The sequence below is a fragment of the Labrus bergylta genome, chromosome 4 (genome assembly GCF_963930695.1).
Source record: "Labrus bergylta chromosome 4, fLabBer1.1, whole genome shotgun sequence".
NCBI classification, from domain to species: domain Eukaryota; kingdom Metazoa; phylum Chordata; class Actinopteri; order Labriformes; family Labridae; genus Labrus; species Labrus bergylta.
This window is the reverse complement of record NC_089198.1, coordinates 6,759,717-6,778,614: the sequence shown is the minus strand read 5'-3', so window position 1 is coordinate 6,778,614 and position 18,898 is coordinate 6,759,717. Positions and strand designations below refer to the sequence as shown.

At 41.9% G+C, this 18,898-nt stretch overlaps 2 protein-coding genes across 8 annotated transcripts in view; both read right to left on the bottom strand.

Moving 5' to 3' along the window:
* The window catches only part of LOC110002145 (ATP-dependent 6-phosphofructokinase, platelet type), a 66,625-nt gene extending 64,398 nt beyond the window's left edge, over positions 1 to 2,227 (bottom strand). For 3 of the 4 annotated variants that reach the window (XM_020657802.3, XM_020657803.3, XM_020657801.3), the window contains exon 1: positions 2,001 to 2,227. In XM_020657802.3, the coding sequence (XP_020513458.1) occupies positions 2,001 to 2,109 (109 nt within the window). In that variant the 5' untranslated portion in view covers positions 2,110 to 2,227. The remainder of the gene's footprint in view (positions 1 to 2,000) is intronic. The other variant, XM_020657800.3, reaches the window with a different exon arrangement.
* Positions 2,228 to 4,793: 2,566 nt separating this feature from the next.
* LOC110002146 (nuclear receptor coactivator 2) overlaps positions 4,794 to 18,898 on the bottom strand; it is a 68,598-nt gene continuing 54,493 nt past the window's right edge. For 2 of the 4 annotated variants that reach the window (XM_065953578.1, XM_065953577.1), the window contains 12 exons: positions 18,682 to 18,898; positions 18,351 to 18,554; positions 18,024 to 18,221; positions 17,819 to 17,927; positions 17,551 to 17,719; positions 16,662 to 16,985; positions 14,395 to 14,472; positions 13,743 to 14,139; positions 11,660 to 11,891; positions 11,390 to 11,564; positions 11,233 to 11,301; positions 4,794 to 9,146 (listed from right to left, as the gene is read on the bottom strand). The exon at positions 18,682 to 18,898 is cut by the window's right edge and continues 30 nt beyond it. In XM_065953578.1, coding sequence (XP_065809650.1) covers positions 9,135 to 9,146; positions 11,233 to 11,301; positions 11,390 to 11,564; positions 11,660 to 11,891; positions 13,743 to 14,139; positions 14,395 to 14,472; positions 16,662 to 16,985; positions 17,551 to 17,719; positions 17,819 to 17,927; positions 18,024 to 18,221; positions 18,351 to 18,554; positions 18,682 to 18,898 — 2,184 coding nt within the window. In that variant the 3' untranslated portion in view covers positions 4,794 to 9,134. The remainder of the gene's footprint in view (positions 9,147 to 11,232; positions 11,302 to 11,389; positions 11,565 to 11,659; positions 11,892 to 13,742; positions 14,140 to 14,394; positions 14,473 to 16,661; positions 16,986 to 17,550; positions 17,720 to 17,818; positions 17,928 to 18,023; positions 18,222 to 18,350; positions 18,555 to 18,681) is intronic. The other 2 variants (XM_065953580.1, XM_065953579.1) reach the window with 2 other exon arrangements.

The window sequence follows — 18,898 nt, the reverse complement described above, 5'->3', positions numbered from 1 at the left end:
TCTCATTACAATCAATGTCATCACCACAAACACAGACCTTAAAACTCGTCATTAGAGCCGATGTGCTGTGATTTGCTGCAGGGAGGCTGAGAAACAACAAATGAGCGCACTTCAATGCTGTGCTATAGGAGGGGTGTTATGTAAGAGCCTGTAAGCCAGCATGTGGTTTAACCCACACGTACAGACGGCAGAGCACAATGCTGATAAAACATAGAAGGGCAATACACAGGAGGATGTGTGCCAGGGTAAAAATACATGTTCTGGTATTTCAGGAACATCTGAGCTCCAAGGACACATGACATCTTTGTGGGGATTTTTTACTAAATAATTATAGTTAGCTATAATATAATAAGGTATAAAAGTGATGATTTCAAAGTATTAAACTTCCCCTTTCAATCTAAAATGATATTTCAGACTGCACTGCTCATTGGATTTCTGCTAAATAAGCACATCACTGCATACTCGCAGCTCCTCACGTAGGCTGCACAACCCTCCAGGACAGGATGAGGAAAGTCACACGCCGTCACACCGGAAGATGAGGGTCTATCCCTTCAAAGTAAAAGCACTCCAGAGGAAACTAGAAGGTGGGACATTTGTTGTGAAAGGTTCTAGATGTTGTAGTGTTTTCAGTGTGTGTGTGGCTTGACTCTGGTCCTCTCACGACTCATCCTACCTCTAGTGATGCTTAGGCACGTGTTTGTCTGTGCATATCTACAGTAGGCTAATGCACCAGCTGTCTTAGAGATGGGATGGGAAGTTCATTTGGTCATGCAGGCTTATATCTTATAATGTAAAACTATTGGTTATGCACATGTGTTAGATGTTATTCCTGAACTTTTGTAAAGCTTCAGTGCTGCCAAAAATAAAAATTACAGAAGAAAAACCTAAAGAATCGTCCTTATCCAAAAAAGCACATGCAGTCCTAACCCAATAAGACATCCAATATCTTTTATAAACAAAATCTGATTATACAGACTTACAGCGAGGTCATTACATACTGTCAGGACTCATAATGGAAACACAGACAAAGTAATGATCCATTTGGGTTGGTGATTCAATTTGGTTTGCCCTGGCAGCACCGTGCATGCTCACAGTGACGCTGTTGCATGGCATGCATAAATGTTGCCACATGCATCATCCATGCAGGCGACACGGTCCATTCGAGTACACTGGTGCAGGATGCATGATGAGGAGAGAAATGATGAGGAGAGAAATGATGAAGAGAGAAATGATGAAGAGAGAAATGATGAGGAGAGAAATGATGAGGAGAGAAATAATGAGGAGAGAAATGATGAGGAGAGAAACACCCCATGCACATGGAGATGTCTATGAATAATTCGGTTGTAAAGACCACTTGTTGATAGGCTTTCTAAATTATTCTAAAGCAATAAGTACTCCTACTTATCAGGCCTGGGTTGTCAACATGCTGCAGTATGATGCTTTCATGTTATCTCTGTGCTTTATGGACTGAAGCATCCATGGGGAAATGTGAGAGTGGGAGCGTCAGCTGTTGCATAATCGCCATTCAGATGCGTTTAAAAGCCTTTAAAAAAATCACGGAGAACACACACACCCCCCCCAAGTTGCAGTGATATACGAATGACTGTATTTAGTACATGAGAGTTTGCCTTTCTTTAATGAACGAGAGACATTTTCTTTAAAGCGCACAGGTGATTTTAATGTAGGGACAAGCTTGAGGCTACGCATCCATTATCGGACACGGAAATCTTTACGTCCTGTGTAATAGTGATGACTAAATTGTGAATCCTCCATCAGAAACACGTAAAAAAAAAATATTTCATTAATAGTGCAGTGGAAGGAAAAATGTGTGATTTTAAAAACAAAGGCACAAAATGCAGGTTTTATTTTTTTTAAACAAAACAACACATCAAATTGTAATATTGGATTCTCTTCTTGAAGCACGTTTTGGGAATAACTGTGGAGATTTTATAGATTTAACAGATTCAGCTCAGGTGTCCGATAATGGAACCACACGTTACCTTGGGCATCTCCTCCGCTGGTCAGCACCGCGATGGACTTCCCCGCTCCGGACAGATTCTCGAAGAACTTCCGGGTGTCCTGCCGCTTCGGAGCCGCCGTGCCAGCCATGTCCGACCCGAGTCAGTAAAAACCTGCCGACGTAAATAAAGAAAATGTCCAATATGACAAGCCTGAAGCAGCTAGTGACACTGTCAGTACCCGAGAGGTGAGATACTGTAGTAAAGACTGCAGTGGGCACCGCCCTCAAGCTTCACGCACACGCCCCCTTAAAGCAGAGATCGTACATTCAGAAAGATGACTCACTCTGATGATGTCTGGTGGAGATTGTTTCTTGTACCTTTGGTTAATTTGCCTGTTATTCCTGTATACATAAATAGTTAAAATGTCAATTAACATAACTGATACTATGGCTTTTCTGCACTTGCCAAAAGACACAATTACAGACGGAGATATATTGAATTATGTCACTCTTTACTATCTGTTTTATGGTCTCACATGTCTCATTTCAAATAGAATAAATGTTTGAAATCTCTGTAGCCTATTTTGAAATGTGTAGGCGATTTTAAAAAGTGAGTAGGCCTATTCAGGAGCTAATTTTAAAGAAGAAAGTATTCAAAGTTATATTATATAAATGTATGGCAACATATACAAAAGAGAGAAAGATTCAGATTAACTTTATTGTCACACAAGGTGAGAAACATGTCTTTGGCCCATCATAACAAGTCAAAATTCAACACCATTCATATCTAACATCATTACATATTCATAAAAAATACAGTAATTATTATAAAAGACAATTTTGATGTGGAAAACGTTGTAAAAATATTTTTTTTACTGGCAATAAGACACCGATTGGCCTAGCAGGTCTCAGTTACCGGTTCTGGAAAAAGAACTCGAGTGAGAGGTCTTAATTTTTTTATCTGTTTTTGGTTCTCGCGAGCCTGGCTTCTTTTGACTGACAGGTAAATCCACCAATGGACGTCTGGATCACGTACAGTGGCAACACATTGTATCCAATTGTAATGTAGATCATGGTTTGTATGTCAGGAAATAATACATCTCAAGCAACTATTCACAACTTTCTTTGGACTACAAACAAACCACGGAGGGTGTTGCGACAGTGTGGAAAGTTGATATAATGCAGCAACAAGTGAGATTAGATTATTAGATGGATGACGTAATGGCAGCCAATACAATGTGAAAACAGGAGACTCAGTTTAAAATCATTTATAAAGTGACTGACAGCATCTTACCCTCAGTGAGTGTGTTTCCTAACCAAATGTTAATTTCAATTTTTATGGTCTAAGAATTTATTACTGCACTCGTTCATTTCCTTTCAAGACTAGGAAAGGAAAGGAATAATGACCTTTCATGAAGTTCACGACCTTGAGGTATTGTTTGGCATGCTTTATCTCAGAGACTTTATCTGTAGTATTTGTAATCTCACACTCATGGCCAGTCGACAAAAGTCAGATTTCATAATAATGTAATCAAGACAAAAAGGTTTATCTGAGACTGACTCAGAACAGTTTTCATGTCTTTGCTGGCAGACAGTGGCCTTGATTGGAGGTGATTAGATTTGAAGGGCCATGCAGAGGACGTCGGGTTCAGGACCGCAGTCTCAATATTTGTCTCGAAAGAAAAAACCTTGGCAGGAAAGTGAAAACAGTAATCTACATTCGCGTTGCCCCATTCTAACCGACTGAAGACATCTGGCTGCGTCTTCACTTCTCCAAATTCAAGCTCCACATTTGAAATAAGGAACTGCTTCTTGGACGCCACGTGATCCCTGAGGTGTCATTACAAACTGCTGCATGACCAAAACAGAGAGCCGACAATAAAAACAGGAAAATAAGAGTAATGAGCAGAGGTTAAATGTCCAACTGGTTTACTTTTCAGCGACAGCAGATAAAGCAGAATACAGGTGTGTATGGGCAGAGGCGATTTTAGAGTCTGTTATGTTATAAATATATTATCTTTAACTCATTTTTTGTCTCTCGTCCATATTTAAGGGTAGACGAGCATCATTCAGGCATTTACTATTTTATAAGTGAGTACTGTAAAATGGGGCCTCTTCAAGGAGGTTTCATACTGTCATTACAAATGTTGCACATTTTGCTGATGTTTGCTGTTTTGCCCCTACTGGCCTGAGGCCCCCAAGCAGTTGCCTGTTGACAATGACAACAACACGCCTGTGTATAGGTGTGGGATAATAATAGTAGAAATAATCTAATTACCTGTAAGTGTGTTGAAAATGTATAAATGTATGTTTTTCTTTTTTTTTTTTTTTTTTTTTACAAATGCGTATTAATAGTGCATGTTATGAAAACAAAAAAGCAAAAACAACTGGAGGAATAGATTTAAAAAAATGTTATGTGACACATCAGGTCATTTGCCCATTATGACGTCATAAGGAGTAAATACGCTTACTTTTTATCGTTTTTATCCTCGGGTTCATTATTATTCTGAGTTATCTCTTGAATGAATGCTGGATCATGACAACAGTGTGTAGGTTCATCTTATATCCATGTAATATGTCGCCCCCTGCTGGTGAAAAGAAAGCATTGCACACAAAGTGAACAAGCTGCTCATGCAATTTCATACTGGGGCGACTGTGGCTCAGTGGAAGAGTCGGCCTTCTCTAAACCGGAGTTGAGTTCAATCCCCAGCTCCTGCAGTGTAAAAGTACTCACCGAACAAATAACAACAAAAAGTACAAAAGTATAAACATATAAAATCAGTAGAACTTAACTTCTCAGAGGGTTGAAATCAAAAGACAGAGTCAATCCAGCTCCATAAAAATAATTTATTTACAGTGGCATGAATCATAAATTAACGAGCAGCATTGGCAAAAGCGACATGAGAGTGGACAGCTTGCATAAAGTGGTGTGAACGTCCGGACTTTTTGCATAATGACCCTCTGAATGAACTGGACTGGACCGTCACCGCTGAGATAATTAATGTGCATGAGTAAGAGGACAGAGACTCTTTTTGAACTGCATAGAGGGGGATTTTTACATTAAATACATGTGTGTTGATTTACAGTTTGAACTGCAGAATAGTTTCATCTTGGGGATTTTAAACACCTTCTTCAAGTCATACAGTCGACAGCTGATCTCACAGAAATGCAGGAGTAACATTTTACATGTCTCATCCTCTCAGGCTCCCAAAATAATATCCTTAAAGGTTTGTTTTGTGTTGCATCAGAGTACAGAAAACATACGTCTCTGTGGAGGCCAGTTTCTTAGATTTTGGTCATTTTTAGACTCTGCCTTTTGACGTGCACGAGCTGTTTCAAACAATAACCTCCTGCCCCTCAGTGTGAAATGAAACTTTAAACTACAACATCTGTATGTGTCTCTGTTAAGCTACAAAAAGCTCAGTGGCGTTCTTTATCAGCACTCATAAATGTCCAGGTGTGGGTACAATTATAAGACACTCTTCTACAACGTCAAACATTCTTCTATTTTAACTTTGAGTGAAGAAAATGTCTGGGGAGACACGGACAACAGGAACTTTCTATTCTTCAGAAAGAGCTGGAGGTCAGATTGTAACCATCAGGTGCATTTTGTTTTTTGATTCCGTCATGCCCCCGTTCTCCATTACTGTCCTCCCTCGTCTCTCCTGTTTGTTGTAGCCACACACGACTTTTCATGATGTAATCGTTAAGATTTTAAATTCTACATATCAAACATGTTTGAATTAAATCGGGTTGCCAGGTTAAGATTGGATCTTTATACGATGTGTATAAGATGAATGAGATGTTTTAAGATGTGTCGTTTTGGGGAAGACATGACTGTTTCAAAATTGGTGCTTAATAAAAAACAAAAAGGCGTCTTTTGTAGAAATATCTCTGCTGAAATAGACAAACTAATCTTCTCCAACACGTTCAAACTTCGTCCAACACAGAACGTTATGGGTACTTAACGTCAGATATGGGTGTGTCATTTTAGCAGGAGTACGATTCTGCATCACTGCCTGACTTTTTTTGTGACTTGCAGATGACTTTAGCTCAATGAGATGTGCAGGCCTACATGTTGCTGCAGAGCGTAGTGGTCACTAACAGAGATCAACAAAAGATTAAAGATTTGGAAATGCCCCTTTTTAAAAACAAAAACAAAAGAACTACACTAAAATCACCAGCACATGTTTGTACTCTGGTTTAAAAAAAACCTTAACACCTTGTTTTTCTAATTTCCTTGAGACTCTTAATGTAGTTCAGCGTCACTTCTTGAGAGGACTTTAAAACGTCCCGGCTACAGTATGACGTGTTGAAACATAAACTACACCTGTAAACCCGACAGTTACCCAGCAGACGGAGACTCACACAGCTAGGACATTATGCTTCGTCTTCAGCATCTTCAGGTTCTGACATCAATTACAGTATTTTGCAATCAATAAAATATGTCTATAAATCATATATATTTATATTTATATGGTATCAGTCAAAATCAGGAGAAAAATATTTCACTTTCATCTCAAACAGTAGGAGTAGCTTTACGTCCGCTCTTTGATTGTGTTTGAAACTTTGCAGAGAGTTTGACATTCAGGATTCATTTTCATGGCTTCACGTTTTCTCCCTCAAATCTTTGGGATTTTACAAACGGGAGTCGACGTTAGCTGAGAGGACACGAAGGGGAAAAATGGGATCAACGTTTTCCCGGATAAAGAAAAAAAAAAGAAGCTATTTTCAGTGTTTTGTTTTTGTTTTGCAGTCGGTTTACATTTTCACATTCTTCTTCTCTCGTGAGAGGAGGGGGGGGGGGAGGGGGGGGAGTCATCGTATACGTCTTTGTTGTTACAGTGTGTGTTTGATGCAGATTTGGAGCATCTGGATTCAAGACATTCATGGACAGTTATAGTTATAAGAGACAGCACCTCATGAAAAGAGAGAGAGCACCTTTTGGAAGTGATCTGAAGAAACTGTTCAAACGTTTTGATAACTTTGGATTGTTAGGGTTCGAGGATCGCCGGCTCTTCTTTATCGTTGATGCAAAACTTCACATTCTGCTTTTAACTCGTATTCATGAACAGTAGTACACAGAGCGGGTCGCAGCTTCACCCACACAGAGACCCAACACACAAACAAAACGACGCTCATTGAATTTGTCCTTCAGCGTGACCTGCAGGTTCATCACAACCAGGAAGTGTTTTTTTAAAATGATCAAAGTAACACAGAGTTTCATTCGTTGTTTGTATAGTTTCTTAAAGGAAAAGCTGCTTTAGAGGTGAACAGATCTCATTGGTTAATAAATGTCAGTGGGCGGAGCAAATAAATCTACTTCCTGCTTAAAAACGTTTGGACTTAAAGTCAGTTTAACACGAGGACAGTTGTTCTACCATGTAGCATGTTAGCATGTTAGCATGCAGACATGACATACAGTCAGAAACAGATGGGAATGGTGTTAGTTCTGCAGGAATCAGGTCACCAATCACAAGGCTAACCTGATGATGGTGCTAAAGGAAAAGTCAAGGGATTAATGTTTTCTGTGTTCAAATGAATGTCTGTATCGAAGTTCACCTCAACACATCCGATAGTTAGACATTTCCCTCTGAAAAGGATCGAAAATTAAATCAAATGACTGACGTACAAACATCGCCGTCCTGACGTCTAAAAGGAAAAGAGATAAGAAAATAAAGAGGAATGATTTAAAGAGCAACTTGCAGGTTATTTATTTATTTACATTAATACGTCACCTTGGTTGGTTGATTTGAAATGTTTTACAAAAAAAATGGCACCAATTTAGATTAAAAAGCGTCCATTTTCAGTCCAGCGGTCGTCTGTTTTTAATGCAAACGCACAAAAGTGAGTACAGGAGTGACTGATAAGAGTCTTTAATATATTTTGTTGAATCTTAAGTTATCGTCATACTAACTGATTCAGGAAGGTCTCCAACCTGCAAGTTGCTCTTTAAGCTAACGATTCTAGGCTTAGTAGGTTTGCTAGTTAGCTTAGCTTAGCTTTCAGATGTAAAGTACCTGTAGAGAGATGGCAGGAGCTAGCTAGAAAAGCCGGATAGCTAGCACGTTGATTAGCTTACATTTTGAAATGTAAAAATCAGTGCATTGCATTTTAAACTTTTCGTAATGTTTTTGAGTTGTGTGTTTTATTTTGGAGACATGGAGACCGTGAGACTGTTATACACAGCTAACTGGGTTGGCTAGTTAGCTTGTCTACGCTTCAGAGTTGCTTAAAATAAAGGGCGACGCTACGCTAGGAGAGCGCGTTACACAGCTCTTTTCAGATATGGCTTACTGAATGTGTAGCTAACACGCTGACACACCAAGTTTCTTAAAACATCAGACTACAAGAACATGCATGTAACTTCACTGCCATTGGATTCAGCAAAGGATGAGCCTTGCAGGTATTTTAGCTCCGCCCACTGAGGTACAGTTTAACCAATAAAATATCCGCTCTCTGAGAAATGTTTGCAGGACTCTTAAACTGCTGCTCTACAATGTCACTGAGGAGAACATTGGGTATTATAAATCTTTGTATTTACACTATCTATACACATTCACCTTCATTCAAAAAGTCATCGTATGGGGGGATACAGCTCCCCTGTAACTACAGCAGTTGAAATATATTAATTTTAAAATCGACATCATGATGTACCATTTAGGGAGATTTTCTTAAAGAAACACGTCCTTGATTTTTTTTCTTCTTCATGTTGTACAAATAATCTCTAAAAGTTCTTTCAAAACTATAAATAATTGTAAAATATTTTTTCATAAACCTTTTTTCATTCGACGTCCTCGTGTGCGGCTCTGAAAAAGAACCGCTAAAGATAAAAATCCAGAGGTTTCATTCGTGCTCGTCAACCATTCGGCTCTCCCGTCTCAAACTGTGACATCATTACATCTGTTTCAGTTCCACACGCACACACAAACCTGCAAACTAAACTTTACAACTCTGTCTTTTATATATATATATATATATATATATATATTTGTCCTCGTTGAGCCTCTGAGTCGGCTGGTATGACGGAGACAAAAACATGTTTCGTGTTTCCATCACGTGTCCTCAGCGCCTCAAAGCTGATCCAGTAGCTGAGCTGAGCAGGTTTGAGTGTTGTTTTTTTTTTTTTTTTGCAGTGAGCTCCTGTGTTACCTTTTCTCAATGGTAGCCGGGGTCAGCAGAAATTCTGTAGAAAGACAAAGAAAATCCGGATCACAAAAAAAGCAAATAGAGTCGAAAGAGTTGTTTTGACAGAAAACACTGACGAGCCACGGCTGGAGAAAACGACCTCGGAGGGGGACGTTGTTCAAACAATCTCTCCAACCCTGAAATACTGACACATCGGGTTTAAAATGTTTACATCCTTTCACTTAAATAACTTAGATAGTTTATCTATTATACACTTTTAAGACATATCAAATCAAAAGAGCCTGTCGATGTCTGGCCTTCTTCTTTTACGACCCTTTCTATAGAAAAAAAACTTGAATTCTGAAGTGAAAAAACGGAGTCCTGTTATTATGTCTAATACTCTAATTCAGCTGTATTTTTAAGATGACATATTCTCCTCGTCTTCAACCAGTTTCAATAAGTCTCAGAGCTCCTCAAAACATGTGTGTGAAGTTTCTTGTTCTAAATCCACTCTGATCCAGTATTTGATCATGTCTATAAACCCCTCTATTTGCTTGGTTGTCCTATTGTTTGCAGTGAGAAGGCAGACTCAGAGGGCAGAACAAACACCTAGCTGTGGGAGTGTCACCCACCTGTGGGAGGGGCTACTGCCCTTTGTGATGTCATGAAGGGAAACTCTCCAAACGGCCTGTTTGAGCACACATTTTCTGAAAAGGGGAGCAGGAAAAAGACAGAGAGGATGGACTTTTCTCATATTTGGGGGGTTTGTAGACGGACTCCGGACACATGAGTGTTTAAAAAACATGGTGAAGTGTATTTTGGATATATATGACCTTTAAAGTGTCCATATGAAGAGTGGGAAAGCAAACTTTCTCTTGATGGCTTTAGGAATATTGTGCATTACGTTTCAATCTTTCATTTTAAGCCTCCTTAAATACAGCATGATGTTCCTTTAGTAACTTATGGTCCTCTTTAGAGTAAGGTAGATGATAGTGCAGGGTATGCTGAAGCCTAATTTATACTTCTGCGTCCAATCAAAGCCCGAGCTACAGAGCTGTGAGCACTACATACTTACATACTGCGTTGGTGTGTCTGTGTAGCTCTGCAACACAAACGCTAGTTGGCTAGTCTGATTTTTTTAGCTAGTTAGGTATAACGCAAGTTTCTGGTTCGGCCATATTCCCTGCTTGTTTGTGAACAGGAAACCATGGCGACTGAAACAGACGGTATTATGTGTCAGAGTGGGAGATGATAAATATTGAGCAGCAGTGGATTATTCTACAAGAAGAAAAGAGAGGAGATGAAATGATCATCTCAATTGCATTGTTAGCTCATGCTACAAGTTAGCCTACCTTAAACAAACAGAGGTTTCATGGTACAAAGAACATACATTTATCATAGGTAGACTCGTGATGTATCACATGTGGTGCGAGCCAGGAGAGGAAATGGTGACCAATCACAGGGCTTTCTGTCTGCATCGTTTCGACGTGTAGTTACATTTTTTAAGGGAGGTGCACGCTATGCTACGTACGTTAGCTTCTGTGTAAGCACAAGGCTACATGAACCTAACATATGGCCTAAATCTGCATTTTTGCTTGTACTAAAACCACCTCTTGTGTTGCCTGGGTTCTTATGATGGTTCTTATGATGGTTCTTGTGATGGTTCTTGTGATGGTTCTTATGATGGTTCTTATGATGGTTCTTATGATGGTTCTTGTGATGGTTCTTGTGATGGTTCTTATGATGGTTCTTATGATGGTTCTTATGATGGTTCTTGTGATGGTTCTTGTGATGGTTCTTATGATGGTTCTTATGATGGTTCTTGTGATGGTCGGGTTCTATATGTCTGTTGGGTATCGTGCACTTTGGGTTCTTTTCTGTTGAATTGTATTTAATTATTTTTTGTATTTTGCATTTGTTTGTTCTTACTGTTGTTTCTGTTCTTCTGTGTTTGGTTTAGTTTGCTTTGTTCTTGTTTGTCAAAGCACTTTGTAAACCTGTGTTTTTAAAAGGTGCTATATAAATAAAGTTATTATTATGTATTATTACTTAAATAAATAATCGTTCTTACAACACAATGCCTGTTGGATGAATACCTGGTAAATTAAACATTATAGGTAAGAGGACAAGAACCTTTTACTCACCGAATTGGCTTCACCATCTTGTGTCAACATGTCAATTTCTGCGAGCTGCCCCAGGATGCTGTCACACACCTGTGAGACGGTAAATCATGAAGACGAGTCAATAAAAAATAAATCAAATAAAAAAAGCTCTCGTAGGGGTCGATTGTGAATCTCTCACCTGCTCTGTATTCATGGAGCTCATCTGGGCTGACATCTGGTTCATGTTGCCGCCGTTGCTCGCCATGACTCCCAGGTTCATGTTGTTGTTGTTGCTGTTGTTGTTGTTGTTGTTGTTGTACATTCCTCCGCTGGGTTGTGCAGAGTACTGGGACTGGGACTGCTGGGGGTACATGCTGGAGGAAGAGTCAGAGGCGACATATTGTTCACAAAACAAAAACACTTACTTATATTCCTTAATGTCCTGATGGACTGTGAAGTGTGTCGTTACCTGTTGCTGGTGGAGACGTTGGCGGGTTGGTGCCACCCGTTGAGCTCGCTGCCGGGCTGGTACCCCGGTGCTCCTCCCTGGTTGGCGCCCTGGCTTTGGGGTTGGCCCTGGTTGTGCTGCAGCATGGGGCTTTGGCCCTGCCCCATCCTGGGGGACAGCATGGGGCTCTGAGGGGTCGCTGCCCCACATGGGAAGCCTGACACTGCGTCCTGGTGCTGCTGCTGGCTCATTGCTGCGGACACGAGCAAATGAAACGACCTTTAGCTACAAAAGAGACAAACCTAAACCTAGAGGCAGTCTTGTTTATTTCTAGTTGGATGTTTTCTCTGCATAAACACTACTTTTAGAACCTTAAAGGGGAATCCAAGTATCTTTAAACTTTAGTCTTAATCACTGCAACGCGAGGTGGAATGTGCCTGAACTCAAGAGGTCCCCTTAAAGAGTTTTTTGATGCCCCTGACGATCCCTACTGAAGCCCTTTTCAGCCGTCACCACGTTGTTGTACATTCACATTGATGTCAGGACGTCATAATATTCTTGTCCGAGTCTCAGAATTCAAATTGCGTTTCAGCGTTGTGTAAAAACGACACAGTTAAAGCGCCACACACTCACACTCACGCACACACACACACACACACACAGCGCTGTGCTCCTCCTGCTGGTTCAACTGAAACCATCTTGCCTCTGTTACTACCTCTGAAGACAGTACAGAGGGGGCTTGTAACTTCAGTCTGAGTAGAGCTTTAGTAGGGTAAATAAGAGCCTACCTTCTTTACTATCAACAATCATTGTATCGCTCTCTTTGAGTCTCCTAACAAAAGCTGTATTTTTTCCTTGAACAAAGCAAGCTTTCTTCTGTGTTATTGTGTGACTTTGGAGTCTAAAGTTGGCTAGTTTGGATATAATAAACTATAGCACTAACAATCCTACTGAATGAGGCGGCTTTAGATGCATCTCCTGTTTTCTGTTGGGTAAAAATCCTGTTTTTGTCATAAGAGTTTTTGGGGCTTGGGAGAGGGAAATGTCAGGGCTGTTTTATGTCTTTAAGAAGTTTCATCCTCTTTAAAATCCTTTCATCCTCTCTGTAGCAAACAAATCTGAACCTGTCAATGACATCCACAAACCTGAGGATAACAAGTTCAATATCCAGACTAAACAGTACGGGTGGGAAATGGGAATCACAGGAGGCCCAAATTTCAAACATTTTACGATATGCTGAGAATCCTGATACAATATATTGCAAATTGAACTTTTTTAACTGCATATTTTGTCCACAAAGTTAAACTAAATCAAGAACTGTTTTGTCAAATACGAGAAACTTTCTCAGTCTCTTCATCTCACTTCAGTCTTTTTTATTTCTACAGAAGGGGAGTCAAGCCCACAGACGCACCAACACTGTGACAAAAAGTACCTCACAATCCGATCTGTTGGTATTTCAGTCTAATCCAACTTGGACCTGATTTTTTTTTCTAAAATATCGATACTTGGCAGCTTTGAGACGATATAAAATCGCCACACAAAATATAGCTAACTATGCCGTATGGATTTTTTCTCCCACCTCTACTCAACAGGGTGTTTTATTCAGAATGCCCCTGAGACAAAAAAAATGTACATTTTCTTTCATGCACCAAACTTAAACAAAACCCCTTGAATCAAATTCTGCTCCTCGTTCAAAGACTTCATGTTGTTTTGGTTAAGAGTGAGACACAGAGGCAGACACAAAAACAGTTGAAAGACAAAAAGAAGACACAGGGAGTCAACAAATAAAAGAAAAGCAAAGAGAAGCATTTTGCTCTACAACACCACCAGCAAAGCTTTTCCCACACACAATTACAACATGTCGTCTCCTGATTGGTTAATGACAGGGGGTTCAATCAAAGACAAAAGCAGGAAATCATACGCAGCATTGATTAGCAAACATTAACAAGCATCATGCAGCCTTTAACCACCTCAGATCAACTTATTAAAATAACCCTTCTAATGATGAGAAGAACTTAGATGATTATATTTGATTCCCGCCACCGCACAGGAAAACAGCACACACAGACTGCTGCGACGCCACTGCCGCGCTCTCTTCAAATACCTGAACTGCTGAACTGGTAGGCACTGTGCTGCGCCGGCGGACTCATAACACCGCCGTACTGCCCGCCAACATTTCCCATCATGCCCTGGGAAGCCAGGTGATGGCCGGGGGAGAGAGGGGAGGAGAAGGGGCTGGTGGAGCTGGGGTGAGGAGGAGGAGAGGGCAGGCCGGTACCGTAGCTGGAGGAGGCCGGGTAGGGGAACTGCTGCGGGTTGCCCTGCGGGAGCCGCGGGTTGGCGCCGCCCATGGACATCGGCGTCGGAGCGCCGGCGCCCTGAGTGCGCATCATCATTGCACGCTGCTGGTGCGCGTGCTGCTGCTGCTGTTGCCGTTGGCGCAGGTGGTTGCTGAGGTACTCGCGCTGACGCTGGGCCAGCATCTGAGCGTTGAGGGTTCCCTGAAATGAAAACAAGAAAAAGTGACATTTCAAATTAAAACTAAAATACTGAAACAGACGACAGACTAAAACTATGGCACGCTCTTTTAACATTTAGTCAGTGATGCTGAAAGGACACATCAGACTGTCATTTTGACTCGTACATATTTAAATCCAATACATCTGTAAAGCTGTAAGGCTGCCATGTCTAAGGGAGGAGAGTGGCAGAGATTCCTATAAATACATGTGCACACACACTCTCTCGTATAGACTGACCTGGTTTGGTACATTAGACCTGAGAGGTAGATTCATGTTGGACACTGCGCTCATCTGGTTCACCATCGGCTGACGGTTCTATAAGGGAGAGAGAGACGAGGGATTTAATGAGCTGAATGGAAATGTACAGGACACATCATCCAGAACCAAGGCTTTAAAAAAACATCACTGTGATTAGTCATGTCAGTTAAAGGACATGAAGCGAGTCATAAATGTTTCTTTATTAAACAGCGACCTCTTGCAAATGAAACAACTTTACCTTACCTTAATCAATCTAAGAGCCAATCAAAGCCAGTCTTTATGGATTTTGAATCTTTTCAGTTTTACTTTGTTAGGATCGGGCATTCGACCTTATTTTAGTGATGTATTCCTCATCGGTACCACCTTACTTTCTGCAACAAATTGAGGTCTATTTAAGGAATTGTTTTCCAAACACTGAACTGTGTTTTTCAAAAGTTAAACTACAGAATGGTTATGATATTTCACCATAAAAGCCTTAAGACTGTTGAGGTTTGAGTCTCGTAATTCGTCTGTAGGAGTAGAAATACTTTAAATATTTATATTTCAAAGGAACATCATACTCTATTTTTTATTTCTTAAATTGAAACGCTTTTTTTTCTGTGTTCATGCATATTTTTTACACTTTAAATTTAGCACATGAACCCTTGCAAAGAAGATTTAAACGTGTAAAACCTTTAACTTAATGACTCATTTATGCATTCAAAGATTGAACAAATGTATTTAGAGTTTTCTGTCAGGCTCTGACTCCACTGTCTCCACACTCACACCGACAGAAACCTAAAGATGGAAGTGCAAGAAGTCGTGTCTCACATCAGAACCAGCTGCTAAATCATCAGCGCTATTTTCAGTTTTATACACACACCTGCTGTTTCCTCAACTCTCCACCAGGTGGCAGCTAAGAGTTTAATATGTTGAAAATGTAAATATGGGAATCCTTAGTTCACACTAAGAGATGAATTCCCTTTAAGATGAACATGTATGACTATGGAGGTAAAATAAAAACAGAAACATCATGAATGACCTTACATACACCTGAATGAAAACACAGTGGAGTAAAGGAGTGCAAAGAGGGACAAGAGGCTTTTAAAGAGACAAGACTCGTGTTTTCAGTCAGTCACAGAAGCTCCGCTCTGAGCATGTAGTCATCTTAATCAGTCATCTCTACGTGTGTGTGTGTGTGTATATAAATATATATCACATGTGTTCATTACTAAGCGTCTCTGCAGCAGGTAATCGCTGATGAAGGCAGAAAGCTGTAAAAAGCATTTTGTTCCTTTGAGGCTGCAGCTGATTAAACTCAGTGAACCTCGCTCCCTTCACGGCCTGATCTGCTGCATCACGGCCTGAGCAGGAAAATAAAAAAGAGAGACTCCCCATTGAAATAAGACAAGAATGTCTTTAGAGAGGTTTAGAAATAAAACAGGTGCCTTTAACCTGCAGGTGTAGTGCCTTTAAAGGCCAGCAGAGGGCGACTCCACAGGTTGCAAAAAGACATTTTATGGTATGAAAGTAGATGAGAAAAGTGATGTTTAAAGTGTTCTTTAATCACACTTGATGCTCATTTCTTATTGTGGCATTTAGAATCAAATTGACAATAAAACAGGGTTTTCTTGATTTATTTTAAACAGCACGCTCACCACTCAAACGTGGCTGCTCTGAAGTTGGACTTGGGGGAAGGTCAGTATTATCCCTTCCTCAGCTGGACAGTGGTTTAATTTTTGAGGTGAGCCTGGTTTCGGGTTTCTTTTGGTTGTTTTTTTTTCTCTCCTCCTCTCTTGTGACGCCTGACTGATTTGTATCACGGTAAGTGTGACAGCTGATTTGTAACTGACTGCGCCCCGGAGTGCTTTTTCACTCGTCGAAGCGTGGGACATTTTTTTTATTTGTACAAAAGAGCGAGGGCTCCCCGGCAGGCGGGTTCGCTTGTGGGTAAATAAAACAAATACAGTAAAATTAAAATATTGGAAAAAAAGAGAGACAGAAAATCTGAATTTGTTAGTGAAGTAGAACATCTGTGAGCGCTCCCCATAGGTTAGGTCAACTTTAGCAGTTCATAACGGGTGAAGAAAGTTATTTAAATTGTATTGCAGGCTGCAGGCTGGTGAGCGAGGAGGTTGATGGTTTGAATCCCCGTCTGACAGGAGCCTTTCGCTCCTCTCCTCTATCCACTTAATTCTCTGTTTGTTGTTTGCCAAACATCACAGCACGGTGGGAGGGACTGATAGTAAACATCGGGTGTCACTCACCAGCTGTGCCTGGAGTCTGTGCTGCAGCTGGAGCCTCAGGTTGTTGGGCTGAGGTGGCACTCCCGGATTTGGCCCCCCTGGTCTCATCCCGGCCGGTCTGGGCCCCACGCTCCCCGGCATTCTCATCATCGGGGGGTAACCGGCGGGCGGCATCCTCTGAGGTACCATGTGGCCGCCCATTGTTGGGCCGTGGTAGCCGCCGTCAGGGGGCATGCTGCCGTAACCGGAGTGGCCGCCGTAGTGTTGTTGATTATACAGGAGAGGCTTCATGGTGGCTGACGGGTCTGGGGGGCCGAGGTACTGGTCGTGGTCTGACAGAGGACCCTGCAGGGGGCGGAGAGACCAGATATGAAGGACAGGAATCACATGAGGTTTAGAAGTTTAACTTAACACGCACAGTATGTAAAATCCGTCACCAGGGGGATCTCAATAAAACAAAAGATGACGTCGAGAGGCTGGCGGGGAATCATGGGAGTGATTCTCTGCTACTCCCCCTTTAACAAAACTGAACCTGCTCGTCTTCTGCTGCCTTCGTTCATGTTTTCCTAATGTCAGAATTCTTTCTTTCTCTTTGAATCTTATATTCTCATGTTTGTAAAGGCTGTTTCTGGTTTCAAAAAAGTGATTTCTACTATAAATATTTAAGCTCTATCCGTGTAGGGGTCCTTTATTTGATGCTTTGAGACACTTTCAGATTAACACTTTGGCACTTTTAATGGACATTTTTTGACTGGGCACAGCTTTTTGCATAGATTGTGTTTCAGCTTCTACACCCCGTTTTGTGGCTGGAAGCTAGAGCAATCAATTAGTAATTCCAAAAAAACATATATGTGTCAAACATTCGGGCTCAGGTTTGTCAATATTGTTTGCAGTGTTGTGAGGAGCTCACCTGTCCAGCCAGCGTCGGGATTCCCAGCATCTTGTCGATCTCCTCCAGACCCTCAAAGTCCTTCAAGACTGAGCACAGCTGGTTCAGCAGGGCTCCTTCATCAGGCGGCCCCTCAGGCCCCGTGCCGCAGCACCCCATCCCATCCCCCTGGGGGACGCCGTACGGCGGCCTGGAACGGAAACGGTGGTGTCATTGTGATTCAGCAAAGCCTACTTATGCCTCAATCTTGACTTTTGTTTACGCTCTTACAATCGAGTGAATGCCATACCTGCTTTGGTTTCCATAGTGATCCATAGACATCATCCGGTCTGGCCACGGTGCAGTCTGATTGGGCGGAGCTTGTTGCTGAGGGTAGGCGGGGCTTGCCATCTCCATCTCTGAAGGAAACAGAAATAAAAAACGAAACATCATGATCAGTCGTTGCTGACAGCTGGTGTCAGTTTTCATTTATGATTTTTTTTTTTGCGTCTCACCGTTGCCCATCATCTGCATGTTGACCATGGCTCTGGATCCAGGCGGGCCTCTGGTGGGCATAGCTGTGTTCATGTTTGGGACCATGCGGCCCGGTCCGACACCCTGACCCATCATCGTCCCTGCGTTTCCCCCTAAGGGCCCCTGGGGACCCCAACCCTGCTGCATAGGGCCCCGCATGGACCCATTACTCAGCATGCCTGAATTGAGGAAAAACCAGAACCATGGTTGTTTATTTCGAAACAAAGAGAGATGTAAGATGTGTATCTGATGTGATTTAAAAGCTGCACCAGAACTGCCACACATTTTGAATTCTCTTCCTGTCTGACCTGGATTGGCCATGCCTGCATGGGCTCCCATCATGCCTTGCTGTTGCTGATGCTGCAGTAAGGAGTAGGGGGCGTTGTGTCTGTGCTGAGGAGGAAACGGCCTGCCAGCGTTGGGGTTGGGCCCGATGCTGCCGTCCAGAGATGCGCTCCTGACCGGAGGAGCGCCTCGACCCGGCTGGCCTGGTCTGGCACCGTTAAAGCCTGCTGAGAGGATGTTTGATTTATGTTCATAACCTGACACAGACACATGAAGAAGGTTGTCTTGTCTCTTATGTAGTAGATTGTAACCAAAAAAAAAGGAAGACGGACAGAATCAGTGTTTCAGACGTACTTGCGGTGGGGAGAGGGGGGAAAGGTCTCGGCTGGCTCGGGGGGCTGCTGCTGCTGCTGCTGCTGCTTTCTGTCATCTGCAGGATGTTGCTGATGATGGTCTGTTTGTCCACAGAGGAACCAGGCGGCACAGAGGAGGAGGAGGAGGACGAGGCTTGTCTTCTGACTGGTGGCTGCCCCACAAACAGCTGCTGCTGCTGCTGGGTGCCGCTCTGCAG